The sequence below is a fragment of the Podarcis bocagei genome (genome assembly GCF_964188305.1).
Source record: "Podarcis bocagei genome assembly, chromosome: 2".
Taxonomy (NCBI): Eukaryota; Metazoa; Chordata; class Lepidosauria; order Squamata; family Lacertidae; genus Podarcis; species Podarcis bocagei.
In genome coordinates this window covers 76754679-76776494 of record NC_138126.1, presented here as the reverse complement: position 1 = coordinate 76776494, position 21816 = coordinate 76754679, and the positions used below count along the sequence as shown (strand labels likewise).

The following is a 21816-nucleotide window of genomic DNA, read 5'->3' as shown; positions in this document are numbered from 1 at the left end:
TATATATATATATATATATATGCAGGTTTTGGTGTCTTCGGGTATCTTCCCGTGTAAGAGTTGGGGTGTCTAGGCGACGTTTCGACGAGGTCTCACTCGTCATCTTCAGGCTGGTGCTTTCAGCTTCTTGTTACTAGAACAGAGCAGGATCTCAGTGTTTGAGTTCCTATAAATACTGTTGAGGGGGTGTGGTGTATAGCCTCCAACGTTCTGGGCAGAGAGGAAGTTCCCAGGTTATTGTGCCTTTTCTTCTTTTGTTCATTAATTACTTGAGGGATATCTTGAGTGATTTCTTGAGTGATATTCTGAGTACCACTTAGGAGGGTCATTAGGTGTGGATTAGTTGCTAAAGCTTTCGTGTCTTGACCTCTTGAGCTTGTGAAGAGTTTTTCTGAGAAGATGGCTGTACTGCACTTAGTTGTGCTCTGGCTTGGCTTCGTGTATAGGGGCGAGCTGTGGTTTTGTGCCCTGTGCCAGCCAGATCTGTGTAGGGATTGCAGGGGGGTGCAGCATCCGGAGGTGCCACTATGGTTTGGCTACTGGGTGGTGTCTGTAATTTATCTGTGGAGAGGGTCTGGGTTTGGGTCTGGTGTGGTTGATTGGAGATGGCGTTCTGTGTGCCTCTGGTTCTGGTGTCGGTTTTTGTGGGGAGGGCTAATTTCCAGATGTCTGGCAGGCGGGACGTGTCGTCACGCTTGTTCATGTTGTGAGGGTGTTTCTCTATCTCGATGGCTTCCATGATTATTCTCTTGTGGTGATGTTCCATGTTAAAGAGCAATTTGGAATCTGCAAAATTAATTTCGTGTCCTGTTTCTTTCATGTGTTGGTAAAGAGAGGAAGTTTTTTCTTCTTTTTTGACGGCATTCTTGTGTTCTGCGATATCCCTCAAGTAATTAATGAACAAAAGAAGAAAAGGCACAATAACCTGGGAACTTCCTCTCTGCCCAGAACGTTGGAGGCTATACACCACACCCCCTCAACAGTATTTATAGGAACTCAAACACTGAGATCCTGCTCTGTTCTAGTAACAAGAAGCTGAAAGCACCAGCCTGAAGATGACGAGTGAGACCTCGTCGAAACGTCGCCTAGACACCCCAACTCTTACACGGGAAGATACCCGAAGACACCAAAACCTGCATTCCTGTACCCGTGAAAATCTACGAAAGCATATATATATATATATATATATATATATATATATATATATATATATATAAAATGCACGTTATATAAACATCATCCCTCAGTATAAATATTTTTGAACATGTTTTTGATTAGAGAACTGCATTGCAAAATTCAAGAAATGTGAATTTCAAAGAATAACTGTATTTCAGCCTAAGCATTGTTTTGGGAGGTGTGAAATAAATAGATAGGTTTGCACTGAGCTGCAAAACAAAACAAATTTCTTCCTCATTGTTACTGAAGATATGGGCAGAATTAGATTTTCACATAAAATAGTTGTAGTGCTAGCATTAAATAGCTTTGCCTATGTTGTTGATCATTGTGCCATAAATGACTTCAGTGCAGTTTGTTGATATGAATATACTTATGCCAATGTAGTGTTAATCGTTGCAGGGGTAACAGAATTATAGAGCTAGGAAGGATCTTGGGCTTCATCTAGTCCAAGCCTGCTGAGCACAGATCCTGCATTGTGCAGGTGCACTTTCTTGCCACCAGGGGACGCTGTAGTAACTGTAGGAACATTCAGTTTGGAATGCAAATACAAAGTGTTTCTAAGGATGCTGCAGCCTTAAAGGCTTTTCTAGATATTCCTATGCATTACAAATATCTGTAAATTACCCATTTATTAAAGAGGATCCAGAAAAATTCATCAAGGTAGTTCTGTTGCAAAGATAACATTTTCCCCAACCCTCTATTTTGTTTCGGAGAAACTTTCCAGGAATTTTTTTCACTTTGTTCGTAAATACAGTGCTTGTGCTCACAAAGATCCACCAGTAGGTTAGCCTGAGTAACGTCTGAAGGTTGGATTGCTTTGCTGCAGGGTAACAGATATACAATGCTTTAAAATGGGGGAGATGCAGTAGCAAGGGGGATCACTTCTCTTCTTTTACTAATGTGAATCCTAAAGATAAATAGAAGAAACAAGATTTTTAAAAATGGCATGGAACTGTTCTGGTGAAGGAGTGAGAAATGGTAGTTCTATTGAATGTCGCCGCTTTTTATTTGTTTCCCCCTTTTCATTTTTCAGGGTGGTATTAGATCTTTAAATATGTTTGAAAACAGAAATAAACCCAAAACATTTTAAAGACTGCAACATGGAGCGGGCATGAGTAGAGGGAGTTCTGTTACTCACAGATGCTACCCAGGTAAAGGTAAAAAGGTAAAGGACCCCTGGACGGTTAAGTCTAGTTGAAGGAGATTATGGGGTTGCGGTGCTCATCTCGCTTTCAGGCCAAGGGAGACAGTATTTGTCCTCAGACAGCTTTCCGAGTCATGTGGCCAGCATGACTAAACCGCTTCTGGCACAACGGGGCACCGTGACAAAAACCAGAGCGCACGGAAATGCTGTTTCTCTTCCCGCCACAGCGGTACCTATTTATCTACTTGCACTGGCGTGCTTTTGAACTGCTAAGTTGGTAGGAGCTGGGACAGAGTGCGACAGGGTGAGCTCCCATTGACAGGTTCCTTTACTTTCTTATTGGCATCCCAGGCATGACTGTAACTAACAAATTATATGAGGCTCTTCTTGAGGATGCACCAGTGAAATTTCTCCATTGGCAAACATACACACCAAACCGAAAAACTCCAGTTGTTTTCAGATATTGAAAAAGTACAGCTGCTTTCAGAATTTGGAACATAGTGAAATTTGCATTCCACAAGGAGAGTTTGACCGGCAACGAAGTGATGCAGGGTGGAATACAGATGTCTAGCTTTGTAGTTAATAGATCCACCATATGCAAAAACAATAAATAAAAACTGTTCATGAATTGCATCCTGCAGTGAGCTGCTACCTAAAATGGCCTTCTAATAATAGTGTAAGAAGAAGCTGGGAGAGTTTGGGCACATGCAAATTGGACATTTGCCACCATGAAGAAAGTGTACACCCTTTGTGGATTAAACCAAAATATCAAGAGCATGAGCTCAGTTCACTTTTAATTGAAAGGCTCCTTAAAGGTGCAAATCCCCTAGTAATGACTGGTTAAGTCCAGTCAAAAGCGACTATGGGGCTGCAGCACTCATGTCAATTCAGGCCGAGGGAGCCGGCGTTTGTCCACAGACAGCTTTCTGGGTCATGTGGCCAGCATGACTAAACTGCTTCTGGCACAACGGAACACCATGATGGAAACCAGAGCTCATGGAAACACCGTTTACCTTCCCGCCACAGTGGTACCTATCTATCTACTTGCACTGGTGTGTTTTCGAACTGCGAGGTTGGCAGGAGCTGGGACAAAGCAACAGGAGCTCACCTCGTCATGGGGATTTGAACCGCTGACCTTCTGACTGGCAAGCCCAAGAGGCTCAGTGGTTTAGACCACCAGCGCCACCCACGGTACCCAGGTACACCCACAAACACATCCCTGTTCTTGCATAATTACAAAGGACTTGCTAGTGGTGGTGATGAGGAACTGCATTCTCCTGGAGACAATACATTGACATTTAAGTACCTGCTGGGAATTATTATTACATTTTCTAAATTTCTCTATCACTTACCCCAAAATACCCTGGGCCATGTGCAGAGTGCTGCATGAAGTTTAACAACAGAAGTGCTCTTCAAGGATTGACATCTCGACCCACGTTCCAGGTAAGTACTAACTGTAGGAATTCTGAATGGAAAAAGAAGGGAGCTGTTTTGAAAAGGCTGGAGAAAAGCTATTCTTCCCACCCTGCCCTCTGGTCTGCTAAGTAAGACCATGCAGTCTACCAGTGATGAGTCTCTTCGCTGGCAGAACCCCATCTTTGGAACTGCCTCCCCAAGGAGATGTGTATGGCCTCGTCACTGCTGGTTTTCAGGAGAATTTCGAGGATGCTTTTATCCCAGCTCACATTTCATTAATGTGCTATGCTTGAAAGCATTTGGCTGCTGGTGGTTTAAATTAATGGTTTTGAACAGTAATCTGTTGTTTTTATTGTGCTTCTGATGTTTTATGACTTTTAAAATTTCCTTTTATAGGTTGTCTTGTGAGGGCACTGTGCCCTGAAAGACAAGCCAGGAATTAATTTACATTTCCCTCCTTCCCGTTTTGCTTCAGCAGAATAATACATAAAATAACCCCCTTTCCTTGTCAGTTGTAACTTGATAAAAATGTCACTCCTTTCCTAAGTTTCTCCTCGCGTCATTTCCAAGAAAGAGGCTCGTGTTCTGGGATCGCTTAATTACTGTTGTTGTTGTTTAGTCGTTTAGTCGTGTCCGACTCTTTGTGACCCCATGAACCAGAGCACGCCAGGCACTCCTGTCTTCCACTGCTTCCCGCAGTTTGGTCAAACTCATGCTGGTAGCTTTGAGAACACTATCCAACTATCTCGTCCTCTGTCGTCCCCTGCTCCTTGTGCTCTCCACCTTTCCCAACATCAGGGTCTTTCCCAGGGAGTCTTCTCTTCTCATGAGGTGGCCAAAGTATTGGAACCTCAGCTTCAGGATCTGTCCTTCCAGCTTGGGATTCATCCAGTCCAGCCTTTCACATGATGAATTCTGCATATAAGTTAAATAAGCAGGGAGACAATATACAGCCTTGTCGTACTTCTTTCCCAATTTTGAACCAATCAGTTGTTCCATATCCAGTTCTAACTGTAGCTTCTTGTCCCACATAGAGATTTCTCAGGAGACAGATGAGGTGATCAGGCACTCCCATTTCTTTAAGAACTTGCCATAGTTTGCTGTGGTCGACACAGTCAAAGGCTTTTGCATAGTCAAAAAAGCAGAAGTAGATGTCTTTCTGGAACTCTCTAGCTTTCTCCATAATCCAGCGCATGTTTGCAATTTGGTCTCTTGTTTCTCTGCCCCTTCGAAATCCAGCTTGCACTTCTGGGAGTTCTTGGTCCACATACTGCTTAAACCTGCCTTGCAGAATTTTAAGGATAACCTTGCTAGCGTGTGAAATGAGTGCAAATGTAGTTGGAGCATTCTTTGGCACTGCCTTTCTTTGGGATTGGGATATAGACTGATCTTCTCCAATCCTCTGGCCACTGCTGAGTTTTCCAAACTTGCTGGCATATTAAGTGTAGCACCTTAACAGTATCATCTTTTAAAATTTTAAATAGTTCGGCTGGAATATCATCACTTCCACTGGCCTTGTTATTAGCAGTGCTTTCTAAGACCCATTTGACTTCACTCTCCAGGATGTCTGGCTCAAGGTCAGCAACCACACTACCTGGGGTGTACGAGACATCCATTTCTTTCTGGTATAATTCCTCTGTGTATTCCTGCCACCTCTTCTTGATGTCTTCTGCTTCTGTTAGGCCCTTTCAACTTTTGTCTTTTATTATGGTAATCTTTGTACGAAATGTTCCTTTCATATCTCCAATTTTCTTGAACAGATCTCTGGTTTTTCCCATTCTATTGTTTTCCTCTATTTCTTTGCATTGCTCGTTTAAGAAGGCCTTCTTGTCTCTCCTTGCTATTTTTTTGAAATCTGCATTCAATTTCCTGTATCTTACACTATCTCCCTCGCATTTTGCTTGCCTTCTCTCCCCTGCTATTTGTAAGGCCTCGTTGGACAGCCACTTTGCTTTCTTGCATTTCCTTTTCCTTGGGATGGTTTTCGTTGCTGCCTCCTGTATAATGTTACGAGCCTCCATCCATAGTTCTTCAGGCACTCTGTCCACCAAATCTAAATCCTTAAACCTGTCCCTCACTTCCACTGTGTATTCATAAGGGATTTGATTTAGATTGTCTCTTACTGGCCCAGTGGTTTTTCCTACTTTCTTCAATTTAAGCTCAGGATTACATTTGGCAAATTGAATGCCCCTGTAACCCCCCCAAAAGGTGGCAGAACAACTTCTGTCTATGGATTTTTTTCCACAGCTGATTCAATTAGGAAACCTGGAAAAGGGTATTGCTTCTGTATTTGAAAGTTTGCGTGTAATAAAGCAACAGCTATCAGACCGATTTCTCATACCCAAACATTTTTCTCCTCAGTTCTGCTTTCTGGAAGGTTGATAGTTGCTACCCTAACATGGCTGTTCTGACTTCAGTATAGGGATGTGTGAATCTGTCCATTTCAGTTTCTCACTATTCAAATTTTAAAGTCAGTCCTCCCCATTTCCACATGGTTTCATTGGGAATTTGGGTTCTTTTTATTATTATTTAATCCTCCTGAAAATCCTCCAGCATCTTACTGTAAACCAAATTTTCCTAATACACACAGGTATGCAAACACTCACTATACGAAACTCCAGAAAACCTGGAGACAAACTTTGTCTTTGCGATTACTGGATTGCTTAGTGACTGTGCTGTGTTATGTAGTCAAAGCTATCAAGGGATAAACAGCTTTACTGATTATAGTAACAGACTCTGGTCATCCTTATTTGTTTCCATTAACTAAACTATCTACAGATGTTGGTCAGGAACCTGAGCATAGGGGCAAGGTTGGTGACCAGGCTGTGGGCCAGTAAAGTTCACTTAGCCTTTTTTTTTCTAAGGCAAAGTGACTGGTGCGACTCAAAGGGGGTGTCAGTCTCGTGGAGCAGATGGAGATGGGGAGGGCGAGAGACTGGGCTGATCCATTCTTCCTCTTGTTCCATGGTTTTCGCCAAGGGAAAACTGCTCTTCAGTGCTCAGTTGAAATAAACAGATCAGGTTTCTACATATTTCCATTTGTTCCGATGTAGAGCTAAAGAGTGGGCTTTCCTTGGGAAAGAGCAGGGCAAGGGGGAAATCTCTCAGACTCATGCTTTCTAGGCACGGGACAAGCGGAAGTGTGAGGCAGATCTAGACTGCAGGGAAGCAGTGTGTCCCTGACCTTTCCATAGCGAGATAACACAGGACTGATGCTACGCACGCCCAGGAAGGGATGTCTATGGCTCTAAACCAATCACAGCCTAAGGGATCCCTAAAGCAACGAGGTGAGATGAGGAAGTTCTGCACTTCTTTTGGCCTTTTGCATTGGCCAAATATTTATCTGTAGCATATATTTTATCTATTAGAATATTAAAATTTTATTTTTATGTTTCGGTAACCCAGAATTGAGCGTTTTTCTTTAGCTCTACCTTTTTGAATTTGTTAAGGAGAGTGGAACTTGCTGCCCCCCACCTCCCACATTTTCTTTCTCTTCATAGGTAACCCTCTGAAATACAAGTTCACAGGGTCGTCTTATGAAAATTCAAACTGCTGCAAACATATCTGTTGAGCGCTTTCCTTCCCATTAGTTATTGCATTCCTTAACATTCCACAGACCTCATGAGATCTGCTTTCTTTTGCTAATGAAAGGGAATGGCACTGTTGCAAAAGTAGCTTTTCATTTCCCCCCTCCTAACTGCAAGGCTTTATGGGCAATCTGCGCAAGGCAGTAATTTACTTTCTTGTTAGGGCACTTAAGAAGGCTCATAAGTGTGCCCTATGCAAGAACCAAAAGACACTGTTGCAACAGGTAAGAAAGTGGGGGCAGGCAAGGTTAGCAGTGATAATGCCACCTGTTGCATCCTTTCCTTTGAGTCAAATTCTGAGCCACTTAAGCCAGTGATTTGCTGAGCTCTCCCTAGACAAGAAACAGTCCATTCATATGCCAGGCTGTCAGCAGAGCCTGCTTGCTGTAATGCTCATTGACTGGTGAAGGTTTGATTCTTATCACAAAACATTCCTTCCTGCAACTTCAAGTCATATGCAGCTCAGTGGAGAAGTCTAGTGGGGACAGACAGATTGTGATTCTGGCTGCAAAGATGCCCATTACTACAAGGAAAATTGGGGCATGTCCTACGTGAGGATTTGATTTAGAAAGATGATCTGTAGTTCCAAAATCTTTAGACAAAAGTTCTCAAGCTGTATTCTTTGAACCATACAGCATTATACTGACATTAGAGGTTGTTCTAGGAGGGTGGCAGGTATTAGTTAAATCCTCAAACCACAATGGAAAGATAATAAAATCCAAAGATTAAAATATATAAACATAGGCCATGGTTCTAATCAAATCCAGAGATTAAAATGTATAACTCAGTCCACTTGCTGGTGTCCTTGCAAATGTTTATATTAAGAGAGGGTATGCATCTATTGACAAATGCAACAACACTTTTTGGCCCTATGGGCGAAGTGTTTAGGATGTTATAGTAACCTCACTGCTTCTCAAAATGTATGAAACTGTACATCATAGCTTACTCTGTATTTTCACATCAACCTAGAAAACTCACTGGGTGCACTCACCAGCATCAGCCCCTTATTTAATTTGTTTAGTGCACTACACTATTTTTTTAATTATTTTTTTAAATGTGGATTTTTATATTCTGTGTTTGGTATTACCCTTAACACAGTGGCTATGAGTAACCTAAGGCTGCAAGCCTCTTTTAAATCAGAGCTTTTTCAGTGTTGATGTCAGGCATGGGTAGGCAAACTAAGGCCTGGGGGCCAGATCTGGCCCAATCGCCTTCTAAATCCGGCCCGTGGATGGTTCGGGAATCAGCGTGTTTTTACATGAGTAGAATGTGTCCTTTTATTTAAAAAGCATCTCTGGGTTATTTGTGAGACCTGCCTGGTGTATTTACATGAGTAGAATGTGTGCTTTTATTTAAAATGCATCTTTGGGTTGTTTGTGGGGCATAGGAATTCATTCATATATATTTTTTCAAAATACAGTCCAGCCCCCACAAGGTCTGAGGGACAGTGGACAGGCCACCTGCTGAAAAAGTTTGCTGACCCCTGATCAGGTTTGTGGAGCTGCTTGCTTGTGAAGCTCCGCCAGACTTCCTCCTTTTTAAACTGGAGGCAGATACTCCATTTATTCCAGTCAGCTTTAAAAGTATTAACTGTGTTTTACAGTGCAATCTTATACCTGTCAGTTCAGAAATATGTCCCATGGAGTTCATTGAGACATGCTTCCAGATAAGGTTTAGGATTAGAGCCTCACTCTGTTAATGTTGTTTTTGTTGTTGTCGTCTGTTTTAAGGCTTTAAAGTTTATCATATTATTTGATGTAATTTGCACTATTGTAGAAAAATGTATTGGGTGTGTTTTGGCAGAAAAGCAGTATGAAAATATTAAACTAGATACAATTTTATTAATGATAAAAATGACCTAATGGATAGGTAGGGTGTTCAGTGCTTTTCAATTGTGCACTACAGTGATGTTGTGTTTTAGGATACCTCTAAATGTGCAGTAGTGGAGTAATGGACATGACTCTGTACAAGAGGCTACAGACCACCCCTACAAAAGTCAGAAGTCTATGCATGTACACATCTCTTCATTCCCCATCCAAGCAAGCAAGTGGATAATCATACTCCAAGCAGGGACGCGGACTTAGAAAAAATATTGGGGGGGGGGCCGGGAAAGCTCATGAATATGCAAATAAAGTGGCTCCGGCCCTAAATAGGGCAAGCCACGCCCCCCAGCCAGCCGATTGGCTGGCTGGGAGGTGTGGCCAGTCGGGATTCCCCTGTTCTCGCGGGATTTCCGGCAGTGCCTTGGCAGTGGGATTCCCTAATCGGCCGGGGCTCTCCGATTAGGGCGCGCGGCTGGCTGGCTGGCGAAGGAGGAGGTGGGGAGGAGGCGGGGGACGGCGACGGCGCTCTGCTGGAAGGGCGCCCGCCCAAGATTATTGGGGGGGCTGAGCCCCCCCAAATTTTTTTTGAGGGGGCTCGAGCCCCCTCAAGCCCCATGGAGTCGGCGCCTATGACTCCAAGGATGCATTTTGGTCACATAAAAGCCCACGGAGCAGAACCAGTGAGAGATACAGCCTGGGGAGAAGGGTGCAGTCAGGGGAGAGTTGTGAGGGCCAGACAGAGGCCTGGAGGGCTGCAATTGGCACTGGGCTTGAGGGTCTCCAGCCTTATTTAGTATGTGGTGAAGTGGGATATATTTAGCTCCACCCTCTTGTTAAACACACCTGATTAAAAAGTTAGAGTTTAGACATCTTGCTTAGTCAGAACTACTCCCCCCCCCCCTTTAACTTCACATACTTTCTTATCAGTAGAAGTATTTACTACATTGTCAGCCTCTCTACAGGAGGAAATACATTTTTCCCAAGCACCTTTTATACCAAGTCAAAGACTTGTTCTGCAGCTTGGTTAAATATTGTCCGATTCTTGTAATACATCAGTTCTCAAGTACAAATGTGAGATTCACATGAAAGCTCTTTCTCAGGGTGCCTTAGGCTCAGTCCTATACCCATTCACCCAAGTGTAAGTCCCATTGAACTGAGTAGACATGCCTAAGATTGCGCTGAAAGTATTTAGTGTGCCATTGTCATGCTTTCCACTTTTATGGGGCATCCATATGATGGCATCATCAAATTGTTGTGGTCCTGTGTTTTCCTACGCTGCTTCCATCCTTTCTCAGACTGCCTTCCAAAAAGACTTGTCAAATCTGACTCCCCCCCCCAAAATGGAACAGTCACTCTCTCTGCTGCTTTAGATTGCTTTAGACTACCCCTCCAACCCTTCTAAGAGACATGTTTCTGACATGTGCAGAGATATATCAGGCAGGGTGAACCTATTGCCATTTCTGTGCACCTTCACAGGCTGCGCGCCATTTTATTATCATGCTTATTTTTAAATTCAGTCTTTTAATTAGAGCTATAATGTCTCCAGCTATATTTTTAAAGGAAATATTTGTGCAATATTGCTGAAATGAAATATCATTGGCATGTTCAAGTGGGGGGTGGGGTGGAATGACTATAATAACCTTCACTACCTTTTTGGCTGCTGCCATTTTAGCAATATATTAATTCACACCCCACCCTATGTATGAAATTTGCCCTAAAATGCACTCTAATAATTTAGGACGTCCTGAAAGTAATCACAAAATTGTAATTTAAATAAGCATATTCATGCAAATTAAAGAATAGAATTTAGAAATTGGTGCGCAGTGGAGGGAGTTTGTTCAGGGGAATATACACCCCCCAAAAAAGTGCTATGACCCATTCTGAAGTGTGGAAAGTCAATTGCAATTCCACTTGTATCTTACAGCAGAGAAGCAGTGATTGGTACAGCTCCTAGCTGTATCCATCCAGATACATCTCCAAACAGCTTTATTCATACCTTATGGAGCAAAATCCAAATGAGGCCCATGGGTTTCAAGAGTTCATTATCCATAGCTTAATGTGAATATACCTGTGTTTTGAGTAAGCTGGGAGGTTTTTCTGCTAAAGAGACATAGGTAAATCTGGTTCTTATTCTGTCTCTAGAATATTACGATTTTTGTTTGTGAGAACAATCCCAAAAGCTACATCCATGAGAAGAATACAAAGCAAATTGTTTATAAGACAGGCTAATGATCCATCTGGTTCATTATTGCCTACCTGGGCTGGCAGCGCCTCTCCAAAATCTCAGGAAGACCTTATTCCAAGCTCTGTTGCATGAAAACTTTTTGCTGGATCTGCTGAGGTTGAACTTGAGGTCTCACACCTGCAATGCAATTGCTACTGCACAGCTGCAGCCCCTCCCAGTAGTTATTTATACCTTGGAGTTTCGCTTTTTATTGTCTTAATTCTGGACCACTGAATTCAAATACATACCTGTCGGACACCTGCGTAGATAGGAGTATGAATTCTTGATACACCATGATTTTCCTCGTGCATATAATTTGCAGGGGTACTTTTGTGAACAAACACCATAATTAGGAAAGCAACCATTAGCTGGCCATCCTCTTTAGAAAGGCCTAACTTGTGCCTCTGCACTCCAAATATATTCCTTACAAAGAGCTGGAAACATTCCTATCAAAATGTTGCTAATGTCTGGCAAGTAGAGAGAGAGAAAAGAATAAACAAGGAAGTAATAAAAGACTCTTTTCCCTCAGAAACAAATGAGTCATGTGAGGTCTATACTATAAGCAGAGAGCATTATGAATGTGCAGCTGCCCTGTGTGCTGTTTCAATACCTTAAAAGATTCTAGTTACTAACTGAGCCTTGAGCTGGACTGTAATCAGTGGCGTAAATCCCCCAGTTTATCCTTTTGTCCAGTGCTGGCGGGTGCTTTCCCTTTTCTCTTTTGCATGAGGAGATCTGGGTCAGGCTGAAACGCTTTTACTCTGAAGCCAGAGTTTCAGGTTCATTATTCTAGCCCCACCTACTTCCCCATGATTGGACAGGGAACCCTTCCAATTACCTTTATGATCTAAAAGTAGCTAGGGGAACCAAAGAAAACTCAAAAGAAGCGGAGTCCTCTCTCACTGTGCTTTCGGAAATTGCACTCCTGTGTGGGAAGAGAGTTAAAGGAATAACAGCAACATTTTGCTACTTGCCAGCACTCCAAGGGAAACAATGCTGTCTGTCAAAACCTCGATCTCTTTCAGCCAACAGCTTGGGAAGTACAGTTAAAACAGAGGCAGCACCAAATGATGGCAAGCAGGTAATTACGACTGGTTTTTGTCAAGGATTCACTTGACAGCCTATCTTTAGAAATGACAAATTCGGTCGGGGAGAGAGATGACATATGGTATAGACATTATATTGATTGGTTCTGATTCCTGGTTATGCGTGTACACATCTGGAGGCAATAAATCATTAAGGAAGGTGAATGGGATTTATAGAGGAAGGTGGATTTGAAACTGCCAGTGGGAGATTGAGAAAGGCATTCTGTTTTCTTCTTACACAGTTTAGAGTTCAGTGATGTGGTACTTCAGGACGCAAAATGTGTAACTGACCATTTGAACCCAGTTTGTTGCATTTTTTTTAATGTGAAAAAATGTTAGCAGTGCAAGGAAGTTGTGTTCTTGTTTGAAACCTCAGGAAAATGGAGGTGAAAACGATGAAGAATGCACTGGAATTCTGTGGGGTATTTTATTACTATTTGTATTGGAGCTATAGCTGACTTGCTTTTATAGAATTAGAATAAAAGTTAAAAAAAAACTTGCAATGTCGTCTGTGCTAGCCTTATATAGTAAGATTATATCTTGTCTAGAGTAAGAGTCCTTTATTAATTTAGAATGAGCTAGGCTAAAATTCAGAACCACTTTGGCCCCATACCTGGATTAATTCATTCCAGAGATGTTTTACTGACTGCGGTAGGATCATTTAAGAATCAGTACAGGGCTGCAGCCATCAGATTTGTCACATTTCCCTCAATATGCACCAGTTGGAAGCTAAATGGAAGCTTTATTATTCATTCGCAAAGCATTTGTAACAATTGCAAGGGCAGCAGTTACCTTTTCCATTACGGCTGTGTGGTGCAGGGATCCATTAATGGGATTCTCTCCTGCTGCTGCCAAGGAAATAAGCAGAGCTGTGTAGAAACAGCTACTCCGTCTGGGAGTATTCAGGGAATAAAGGCTGGCAATTCGAGATTGTGTAAACTTTTGCACAATTTTGAAACGAAAGAAATATCCACATCGGCTGAAAGCCTACATATAGGAGCAGGGCTGGCCCAAGACATTTTGGGCTCCAAAATGGCACCCCCCCTCCTTGCCAGGGAAGAAGGAGTGAGGGGAGATCTACCTCAGGAACAAGGGGGAGGGAGGAGAAAGATTGGCATTGGGATCTGCTGCCCCTGTGAATTCTGCCTCCAGAGGCTATTACCTTGCCTCTTGAATCAGCTGGCACTGAATAAAGATCTACATTTGGATCTGCTACCCCAGTAGACCCTGCTGCCTGAGGCAGTTGCCTTACCTTGCCTCATGGGTGGGCCGGCCCTATACAGGAGTCTCATAGCTGCTTTGAGAAAAGCAGGTTATAGCGGAATAACAGTGCCTTCTACCAGCTTTGGCTAGTAGCCCAAGTGCAACCCTATCTAGATGAGGATAACATGTCTTCAGTGATCTATGCCCTGGTAACCTCACCACAGGATTACTACAACGTTTTAGGGGGCCTGCAACTGCAGGTGGTGCAGAATTCAGCAGCCAGATTATTGAAAGGAATCACACAGTCCAAATGCATAAATCCAGTACTGCGCTGGCTGCTAATTTGTTTCTGGGCCCAATTCAAGGGGCCGGTGTCAACCTATAAAACCTTGTGTGGCTCAGGTTCTTTGTGCCTTGTGGAAAACTTTTCTGCATATGAGCCTGCCTGGATCCTGTGGTCAGCATTACAGGTGCTTCTCTGTATGCTTCCAGCCAGCGAGGGTTCAGAGGGCAGTGAGAAGACTGTGGGTCTTGTTAGTAGTGGCCCCCTGTCTTTGGAATGCTCTCCCCAGGTATTCCTGGTGCCAACACTGACAAATTTTCAATGTCAAGCAAATCTATTTCTTGCTCCCTAGGTATGTATTTGTTAATTTTTGTTTGCAACAGCTAGTGGTATTCCCTTCTTTGGGGGCTTTTTCTGGGAGTTAGAGCTGAGTTGTGTGTGGAAGGATTGTTTTTCTGATTTGATTAGCTTGTGTTGCATGTTGGTTTTAAATATGTTGTATTGTATATTTTACTAATATTTGTGCGTTTCTTTGAGACATTTGTGTAAAATGGCTAAACTCAGTAATGAAAATGAGAGATTTGCTGTTCAGTCCTTTGCATATTTACTCAGAAGTAAATTCCATTATGTCCAATAGGTCTTATCCCCTAGTTGGCATACATAGGCTAGCTGACTTAATCTGTGACTGTGTTGCGTGATCATTGCCAGGAAACTTAAAACAGATATGTAACAATCGCTTAAAAAAATATATATTAAGAACATTTCAATCATATTCAAAAACCACCTATTTCACTTAATGTTGTTCTGCTTTCAAGTGGAAATACCATACAAAAATACCATACAAACCCATTCAAAAGATTTTTTGGGGATTAATGGCTAAAATTAATCCTGTTTCACTAAACTAAAGATGCATAAACTCAAGGAGAAATTTTATTTTACAAAATTCTAGTCAATAAATTTATATCCTGCTTTTTAGATTTTCTTTTGACAAGGTGGCAAACAGTAATACATAAGTTAAACAATACATAACACTATATACAACACTGCAATAAAACACTGAATATAAAAACAAAATACTCATAAGAGGAATAATAGGAATCAGCCAGTCAAAGTCTATAATTCTCAAGGTTTTACTGACTTTACTATGGTTGGAAAAAGTTCTACAACCAAAAATGTTAAATTGCATCAGATAAGATATTGGTCTCAGTTAGAAACTTTGTATAGGAGGTATGGGCTTCTAACAAGGATGCTATTTCAGTAATGATTGAGAGTCTGAGAAAGCTTTAGAGGCCCACTTTTGGATATATTAAATATTAAACTGCAAAAGCAGTGTATTTTTAAGTGTATTTGTTATGAAAGGTTAAAAATACCCACCACAGCTATAGCAGTAGCAATGCATCATCATCAAAGGTTAAACAGGTTGAAGCAAAGGCATTTCTGCCCTGGAATGCAGACCGAAAATCAGCTCATTAACTGGTTGATAAAATTATTTTAATATGGGACCTGGGATGGCATTAAACTACCCATTAATATAACGATTTCTGCTTGTGAAATAGAAATTTCCCCCACTCCTCTGGTGTGCCCTATGCCTCCATGATCTGCTTGAGGGGGTTGGGAGAACTCGTGGAACAGATTAATGGGTATACAGAAGGAAGAGGGAGATAGGACCAAATTACGCACTGTCAAAAATGGAGAACAAAAGAAGTCACAGGGATGCATAAAGTGAACATATGCTAATTTATATGTAAAGATGCACATTTAGAAATAATTACTATGATTTTAATTGAAATAGATATCACCATTGTTGGGGAGACTGTAACCAAGGAGACTTGCATGCCTGCTAAGGATAGACAAATCTGTCGATTTCGGTTTCTACCAATTCCTTGTTTTTCCATTCTTAAGTTTAATTCTACCCATTTCCACATCAGTCTGTTGTTGTTTTTTAAGTTAGCATTCAAATTCGTATGCGTTTTTGCAGACAATTTTGCTGGATACACACATAATGGTCTCGGCGGCCGCCCCCAGTCACCAGTCTAGCTGCCGCATTCTGGATTAGTTGTAGTTTCCGAGTCACCTTCAAAGGTAGCCCCACGTAGAGCGCATTGCAGTAGTCCAAGCGGGAGATAACCAGAGCATGCACCACTCTGGCGAGACAGTCCGCAGGCAGATAGGGTCTCAGCCTACGTACCAGATGGAGCTGGTAAACTGGTAAACAGCTGCCCTGGACACAGATTTGACCTGTGCCTCTGAGTTTTATCTGCTTTCATCTGCTATTTTTAATTGCTGGTTTCTTTCTAAGTTTCTTTCTTCTGATTTTATCATTTTGTTTCTGATTTTGTATGTATTTTGTTGTGAGCTGCTCTGGGAACCATTTGACTGAAGGTCGGTATATAAGGTTATATACAGTGTATAGAATAAGTAATGGCCAAACTTTGAAATCAAGTGAAAGGTCCATGATTGACTTGATCAGTGTTTTATTTTTATTAAAAAGCAACTGGCAGGCTGCCTCCAAATTTGATTGAAATAATAATATTCCAAATGATGAAATAATCTAATTTAAGGAGGGTGTGTGTGATTTAGGGAGAAAAGGTTAAGCACCACAACTCCAATCAAATTTGAACCCCCACCCCCCACCCCCACCCCATGCACAGCTGCTTTTAAGTAAAAAAACAAAACATTGGTACCTCCAACAATAATGATCATGGAGCTTGTGTAAGAAGCATGGATCTCCTGTGTAATGTGTAGTTTGGTCTGTGGCTGGCCAGGAATATAGGATGCTTTTGAGGACTACTAACCCTGGTCTGAACCATGGCAAGGATTATGGTCCTCTGCTCGCAAGTGGTCCCCCTAGCCTTTAACATGCATGTTAGAGGGGTTGTGGGACACAACATCTTCTCACCATCTGTATCTGAAGCAACAGCAAATGTGTTGCAGGTACTCCTGCTCTTTGTATGTGGCCTCATCCAGGGCAAATGAAGTTATGCCAGTGACATTTTCATCATCTGCTTTAAGAGTAGAAAGTTGAAGAATACTTCTTGTGCCAGAATTGGGAACCTAATGGCTGCTTTTAGATGATCATATCTCTGTTTAATAAACCAAGATATGAATGAGTCTTTATTTGTTTCTCCGTTAAGTTTGAGGTACTATTGTCAGGTAATTAAAATTCATGTAGTTCTTCTGAGGCCAGCAGAACAGATGTATTTTGATCGTATCTTCATCTGCATGTCAGGAAACAAACAAGAATGTGTCATTTTGCTTTGTGTCTCCTTTTCCCTTCACTAAAAACCCTCCTTGATTTCAGATGACATTGGCAATGTGTGTGGCAAAGGAAGGCTGCATAGTTCTGATTTAAATTGTTCTGTTGTCAGCACTCCTTGCCCACCTTTCATCACCATTTGTGCAGTGAGATCAGAGAGGGTCAACGCAGACTTCTTGTTCAGTGTGGGTAAGTGGCATGTGGGAAATTAAGTAACTGCAACTGTGGGTGGGTCTCATGTCTGCAGACATCCCTGAAAGATGCCCTTTGGCTTCAGAGGCCTCCAAAAGGCTTTTAAATAATAAACACTGTGGAATGTTAATGTACTCCTTGTATACATGAAAATGTAAATAAATGCTGTTCTGGCATTTTATAAATAACTCCCACATCTGGGGAAAAGCTGGATTGCCCAAAGGAGGGCAAACTGGAGTGACCACACAGGGTGAAACTATACTGCTGTCCACTTTAATAGTAAAACTTGCATTGACTTAAGGGATGAACAGGATTTTTACACAAGGGCTCAGCTTTATTACAGATAAATTGTCACTTGATACAAATGAGCATTGGTCCATTTTCTGCAATGTTTACTCCTTGGAACACAACCAACCACAAAGTTGTCTTTTACATGTTCCACTGAAAAATGAATGGTGAACACTGGAACTTCTGCTGAAGTTTATGCTGAAAGGTTTGCTGAGTGAGCATCTCTTTCATTGGTTCATAAGATTCAATAAAATGTGGGCTTGGCTCCAACAATTCAGATCTAGCTTTTAGTAAGGTCCCCTTTTACTTTTGTCTAGAAATCCGTTTATCAACCCGTCAGCATGATCATGCTTTATATTCCATTTTTTCCTGGCAAACAACAGCTAAAGCTACAATGATGCTTTCTTCCTCATTGACTCTGGCATTCAGAATAAATAGGAATGCTGGCCAACAACCCTGCCACAAAAATTTATTGTCCTGTGTCCACTGTCTTTAAAGTATGCCTTTTCCTTAAAAAAAACCCAATCATTAAAAAAGTGCTCATTTTTAATTTGTTAAAGAGGCCCATCCAAATCATGTTACCCTTCTGCGGTAGCCATCAACTCCATGGTGGTATAAGAAAGCCTAAATGGATGAACTGCATGCCAAGTAAGAATTTCAAACACTCAGAGCTCAGTTTCCACCAGGAATGTTTGTTTTGTAGCACCAAAAAAGAGATCATTCCATCCTCCTGCCTCATATTTGCAGCAGGCACATGTTCTGCATTACTAGGGGATTTGTACCTTTAAGGAGCCTTCCAATTAAAAGTGAACTGAGCTCATGCTCTTCATATTTTGGTTTAATCCACAAAGGGTGTAGACTTTCTTCATGGTGGCAAATGTCCAATTTGCATGTGCCCATACTCTCCCAGCTTCTTCTTCCACTATTATTAGAAGGCCATTTTAAGTAGCAGCTCACTGCAGGCTGCAATTCATGAACAGTTTTTATTTATTGTTTTTGCATATGGTGGATCTATTAACTACAAAGCTAGACATCTGTATTCCACCTTGCATCACTACGTAGCTGGTCAAACTCTCCTTGTGGAATGCAAATTTCACTATGATCCAAATTCTGAAAGCAGCTGTACTTTTTCAATATCTGAAAACAACTGGAGTTTTTCGGTTTGGTGTGTATGTTTGCCAATGGAGAAATTTCACTGGTGCACCCTCAAGAAGAGCCTCATATAATTTGTTAGTTACAGTCATGCCTGGGATGCCAATAAGAAAGTAAAGGAACCTGGCAATGGGAGCTCACCCTGTCGTGCTCTGTCCCAGCTCCTGCCAACCTAGCAGTTCAAAAGCACACCAGTGCAAGTAGATAAATAGGTACCGCTGTGGCGGGAAGAGAAACAGCATTTTCGTGTGCTCTGTTTTCTGTGACGGTGTTCCGTTGTGCCAGAAGTGGTTTAGTCATGCTGGCCACATGACTTCGAAAGCTGTCTGAGGACAAATGCTGTCTCCCTTGGCCTGAAAGCGAGATGAGCACCGCAACCCCATAGTCGCCTTTGATTGGACTTAACTGTCCAGGGGTCCTTTACCTTACCTTTTTTTATAGGAACCTGGCACTTAAGAACAGAAGAGGAGCTTTGTAGGTCTACTGAGGGACCATCTGCTAGGGACATTAATTGGGTGTACGTCCTGGCAGGCAGGGTTTCAAACAGAATTCTATTAGTGGAACCTCACATCTGGGTTATTGATTGACACCTGTTTTGAAGCTGATACCGATGAAATAAAGACCACAAATTGGGCTTTGGCAAAGATGACAAAACCAACCACTCTTAACAACAAAACCTAGCCATGGTGGTGGCTGGATTATCTTTCATTTGGCTCGAAGAAAGGCGCTTGATTGCCGTAGTTGTCTTTTCCCCTTTCTGGGGGATTAAATAAATAAATCCCACTTGTGCTCTACACATGCAAAGCTTCTACATTTCAGCCTGTAACCCATAAATCCACCTCCTGGCACCAGAAACTTGGCCCAGGCACAATAGAAACTTAGGTCTGGCTTTTTCACTAGCTCTTGTTTACTTGGCCCGAATTTCAGCTTTGTAATGAGTTTCAGATTTCAGGACAGAAGTGAACAGGTAGATTCCACTTCCTGCCTCATCTCAGGGGACTGGAGAATGGTGTCCCTTTTTATTTCAGGCCACCAGTTTAAATCCAACCCACGCTGCTGCTGTTTGACTCTTTATCACATCGGCATCCAAGAGGCAGATTTAGGATGCCTAGTTGCCCCTGTGATGAACAGAAGTGACACATCTACCCAAGAGGCATTGAAAGAAGACCACAAGGCTCTTTTATTTCACATTGTTCCCCTGTAGGAGCCTGTTCCCGTGACACAAGATGCCCGTCAAACTTCAGCTATTCAAATGGCTGTGACATCTTGCATGCCAGCTACAGTAATACAACTTTAATGTCCTGTTCTATATTTGGCACAATGTTCTCGCTTGGGGGACTTCAACAAGTTGCAACTTTTAAATTGCAGTTGGAAGTGGCAAGGCTGTTCTCCCACCCCACCCACATCTAGTTAAGCAGGTCAAAAAAACAACAAGGATTGCTTGGTGACCCAAGGTTGTAGTTCATGCAGCTACACGAAGAAGAAGAAATGCACCTGACTGACCTCATGTTCATTTCACCTGGAAATGGAGCCCTTTGTACACTAATGGAACTAGATGTTACAGCAGACACCAAGTCTTTTTTAGCTCCTGTAATCCACATTGATGCTGCCATATCAGCAAGTCTGCCTATAGCTTGTCAGAAAGTGAGAGGAAAAGTGGGGTGGCCTCACGTACTCCAGGTCTACCCACCACTGGGATATAGGTTCTGGCCAGTTATGTTCCTGACAAGCAGAAAAAGGTTGTTCATCCCTGATCTAGAAGATTATTTTATGCAAAAGAAGAGTGTCCATTTGAAAGAGTACCTATTATTTGGATTATTAGTTCATTCTGTCCAAAGGAACATGGGAATCGCAACAGTTTCTTCACCATTTTAACACGTGTGATCCAATAGTGAGTGAATGTGATGTTTACGAGGATGGCTGCTGTGGTTGGGGAAAGGGGCCTATTTTCTAAAAAAATAATCCTGAAGATAGGATGAGAATTCCCTCAAAAGAGCCACTCTTCCCAGAAACATTAATCAGACTGACTGACTGCTGTTTAAATTCAATTGCCTACCCTGTCTTCACTTAAATCCATATTCTTCAACAGGTTGTTTTAAAAATATGTTTTCCATCTTAGATGCTAATGTATTTCTGGGAGAACTGGAATTTGACTAATCTTTCATTTAAAGTAGAAATCATTTAATACTCAGGATTTGGGGTCAAATCTCAGGGTGTGTGATATGCTGTGCCCCTTTTTCTGTTAGAATTAAGATGCCACTACATACAGATTTGTTGGTGTGTACTGTATAGGCTAAGGAATGAGGGTGGCTGTGGGTTAAACCACAGAGCCTAGGGCTTGCTGATCAGAAGGTTGGCAGTTCGAATCCCCGCAACAGGGTGAGCTCCTGTTGCTCGGTCCCTGCTCCTGCCCACCTAGCAGTTCAAAAGCACGCCAAAGTGCAAGTAGATAAATAGGTACCGCTCCAGTAGGAAGGTAAACGGCATTTCCGTGTGCTGCTCTGGTTCACCAGAAGTGGCTTAGTCATGCTGGCCACATGACCCGGAAGCTGTACGCCGGCTCCCTTGGCCAATAAAACGAGATGAGTGCCCCAACCCCAGTGTTGTCCGTGACCAGACCTAATGGTCAGGGGTACCTTTACCTTTTACTGTATAGGTAATAACATGCAAAAAACCCAACAACCCCATTCAGGCATTTGGGCTGGAAAACATGTGGGCTTAAAGTTGTGATGAAATATGCACCCATACCCAACCCCTCATGTCTCTGCATGGGCCTGTTCCACTTCCTACCTTTCCATACTCAGGGGATTCTAAGTGCATTTAGGCAAAAGTGTTTTGAATCCTCCTTGCTCTCAGAAACCGTGATAATGCATGAACACAATTGTGGTTCTCTGTGCATGTGAGCTAAATGCTCATTATTACTGGTTTCCTCAACGTCATTCAAAGGTCTTCCCTCAATGCTGCGTCACTCTTTTTAAGAATTCATC

General features: G+C 42.2%; 2 protein-coding genes across 3 annotated transcripts in view; one reads left to right on the top strand and one right to left on the bottom strand.

Moving 5' to 3' along the window:
- Positions 1–21816, bottom strand: part of GDF9 (growth differentiation factor 9) — a 49369-nt gene that overhangs the window by 7362 nt on the left and 20191 nt on the right. Inside the window, exon 2 of the mRNA XM_081179829.1 lies at positions 3673–3785. Within this exon, the coding sequence (XP_081035955.1) occupies positions 3673–3692 (20 nt within the window). The 5' untranslated portion in view covers positions 3693–3785. The remainder of the gene's footprint in view (positions 1–3672; positions 3786–21816) is intronic.
- The window catches only part of SHROOM1 (shroom family member 1), a 43127-nt gene continuing 33540 nt past the window's right edge, over positions 12230–21816 (top strand). Inside the window, exon 1 of one of the 2 annotated variants that reach the window (XM_081179593.1) lies at positions 12230–12451. The gene's annotated coding sequence lies outside the window, so the exon portion shown is untranslated. The remainder of the gene's footprint in view (positions 12452–21816) is intronic. The other variant, XM_081179592.1, reaches the window with a different exon arrangement.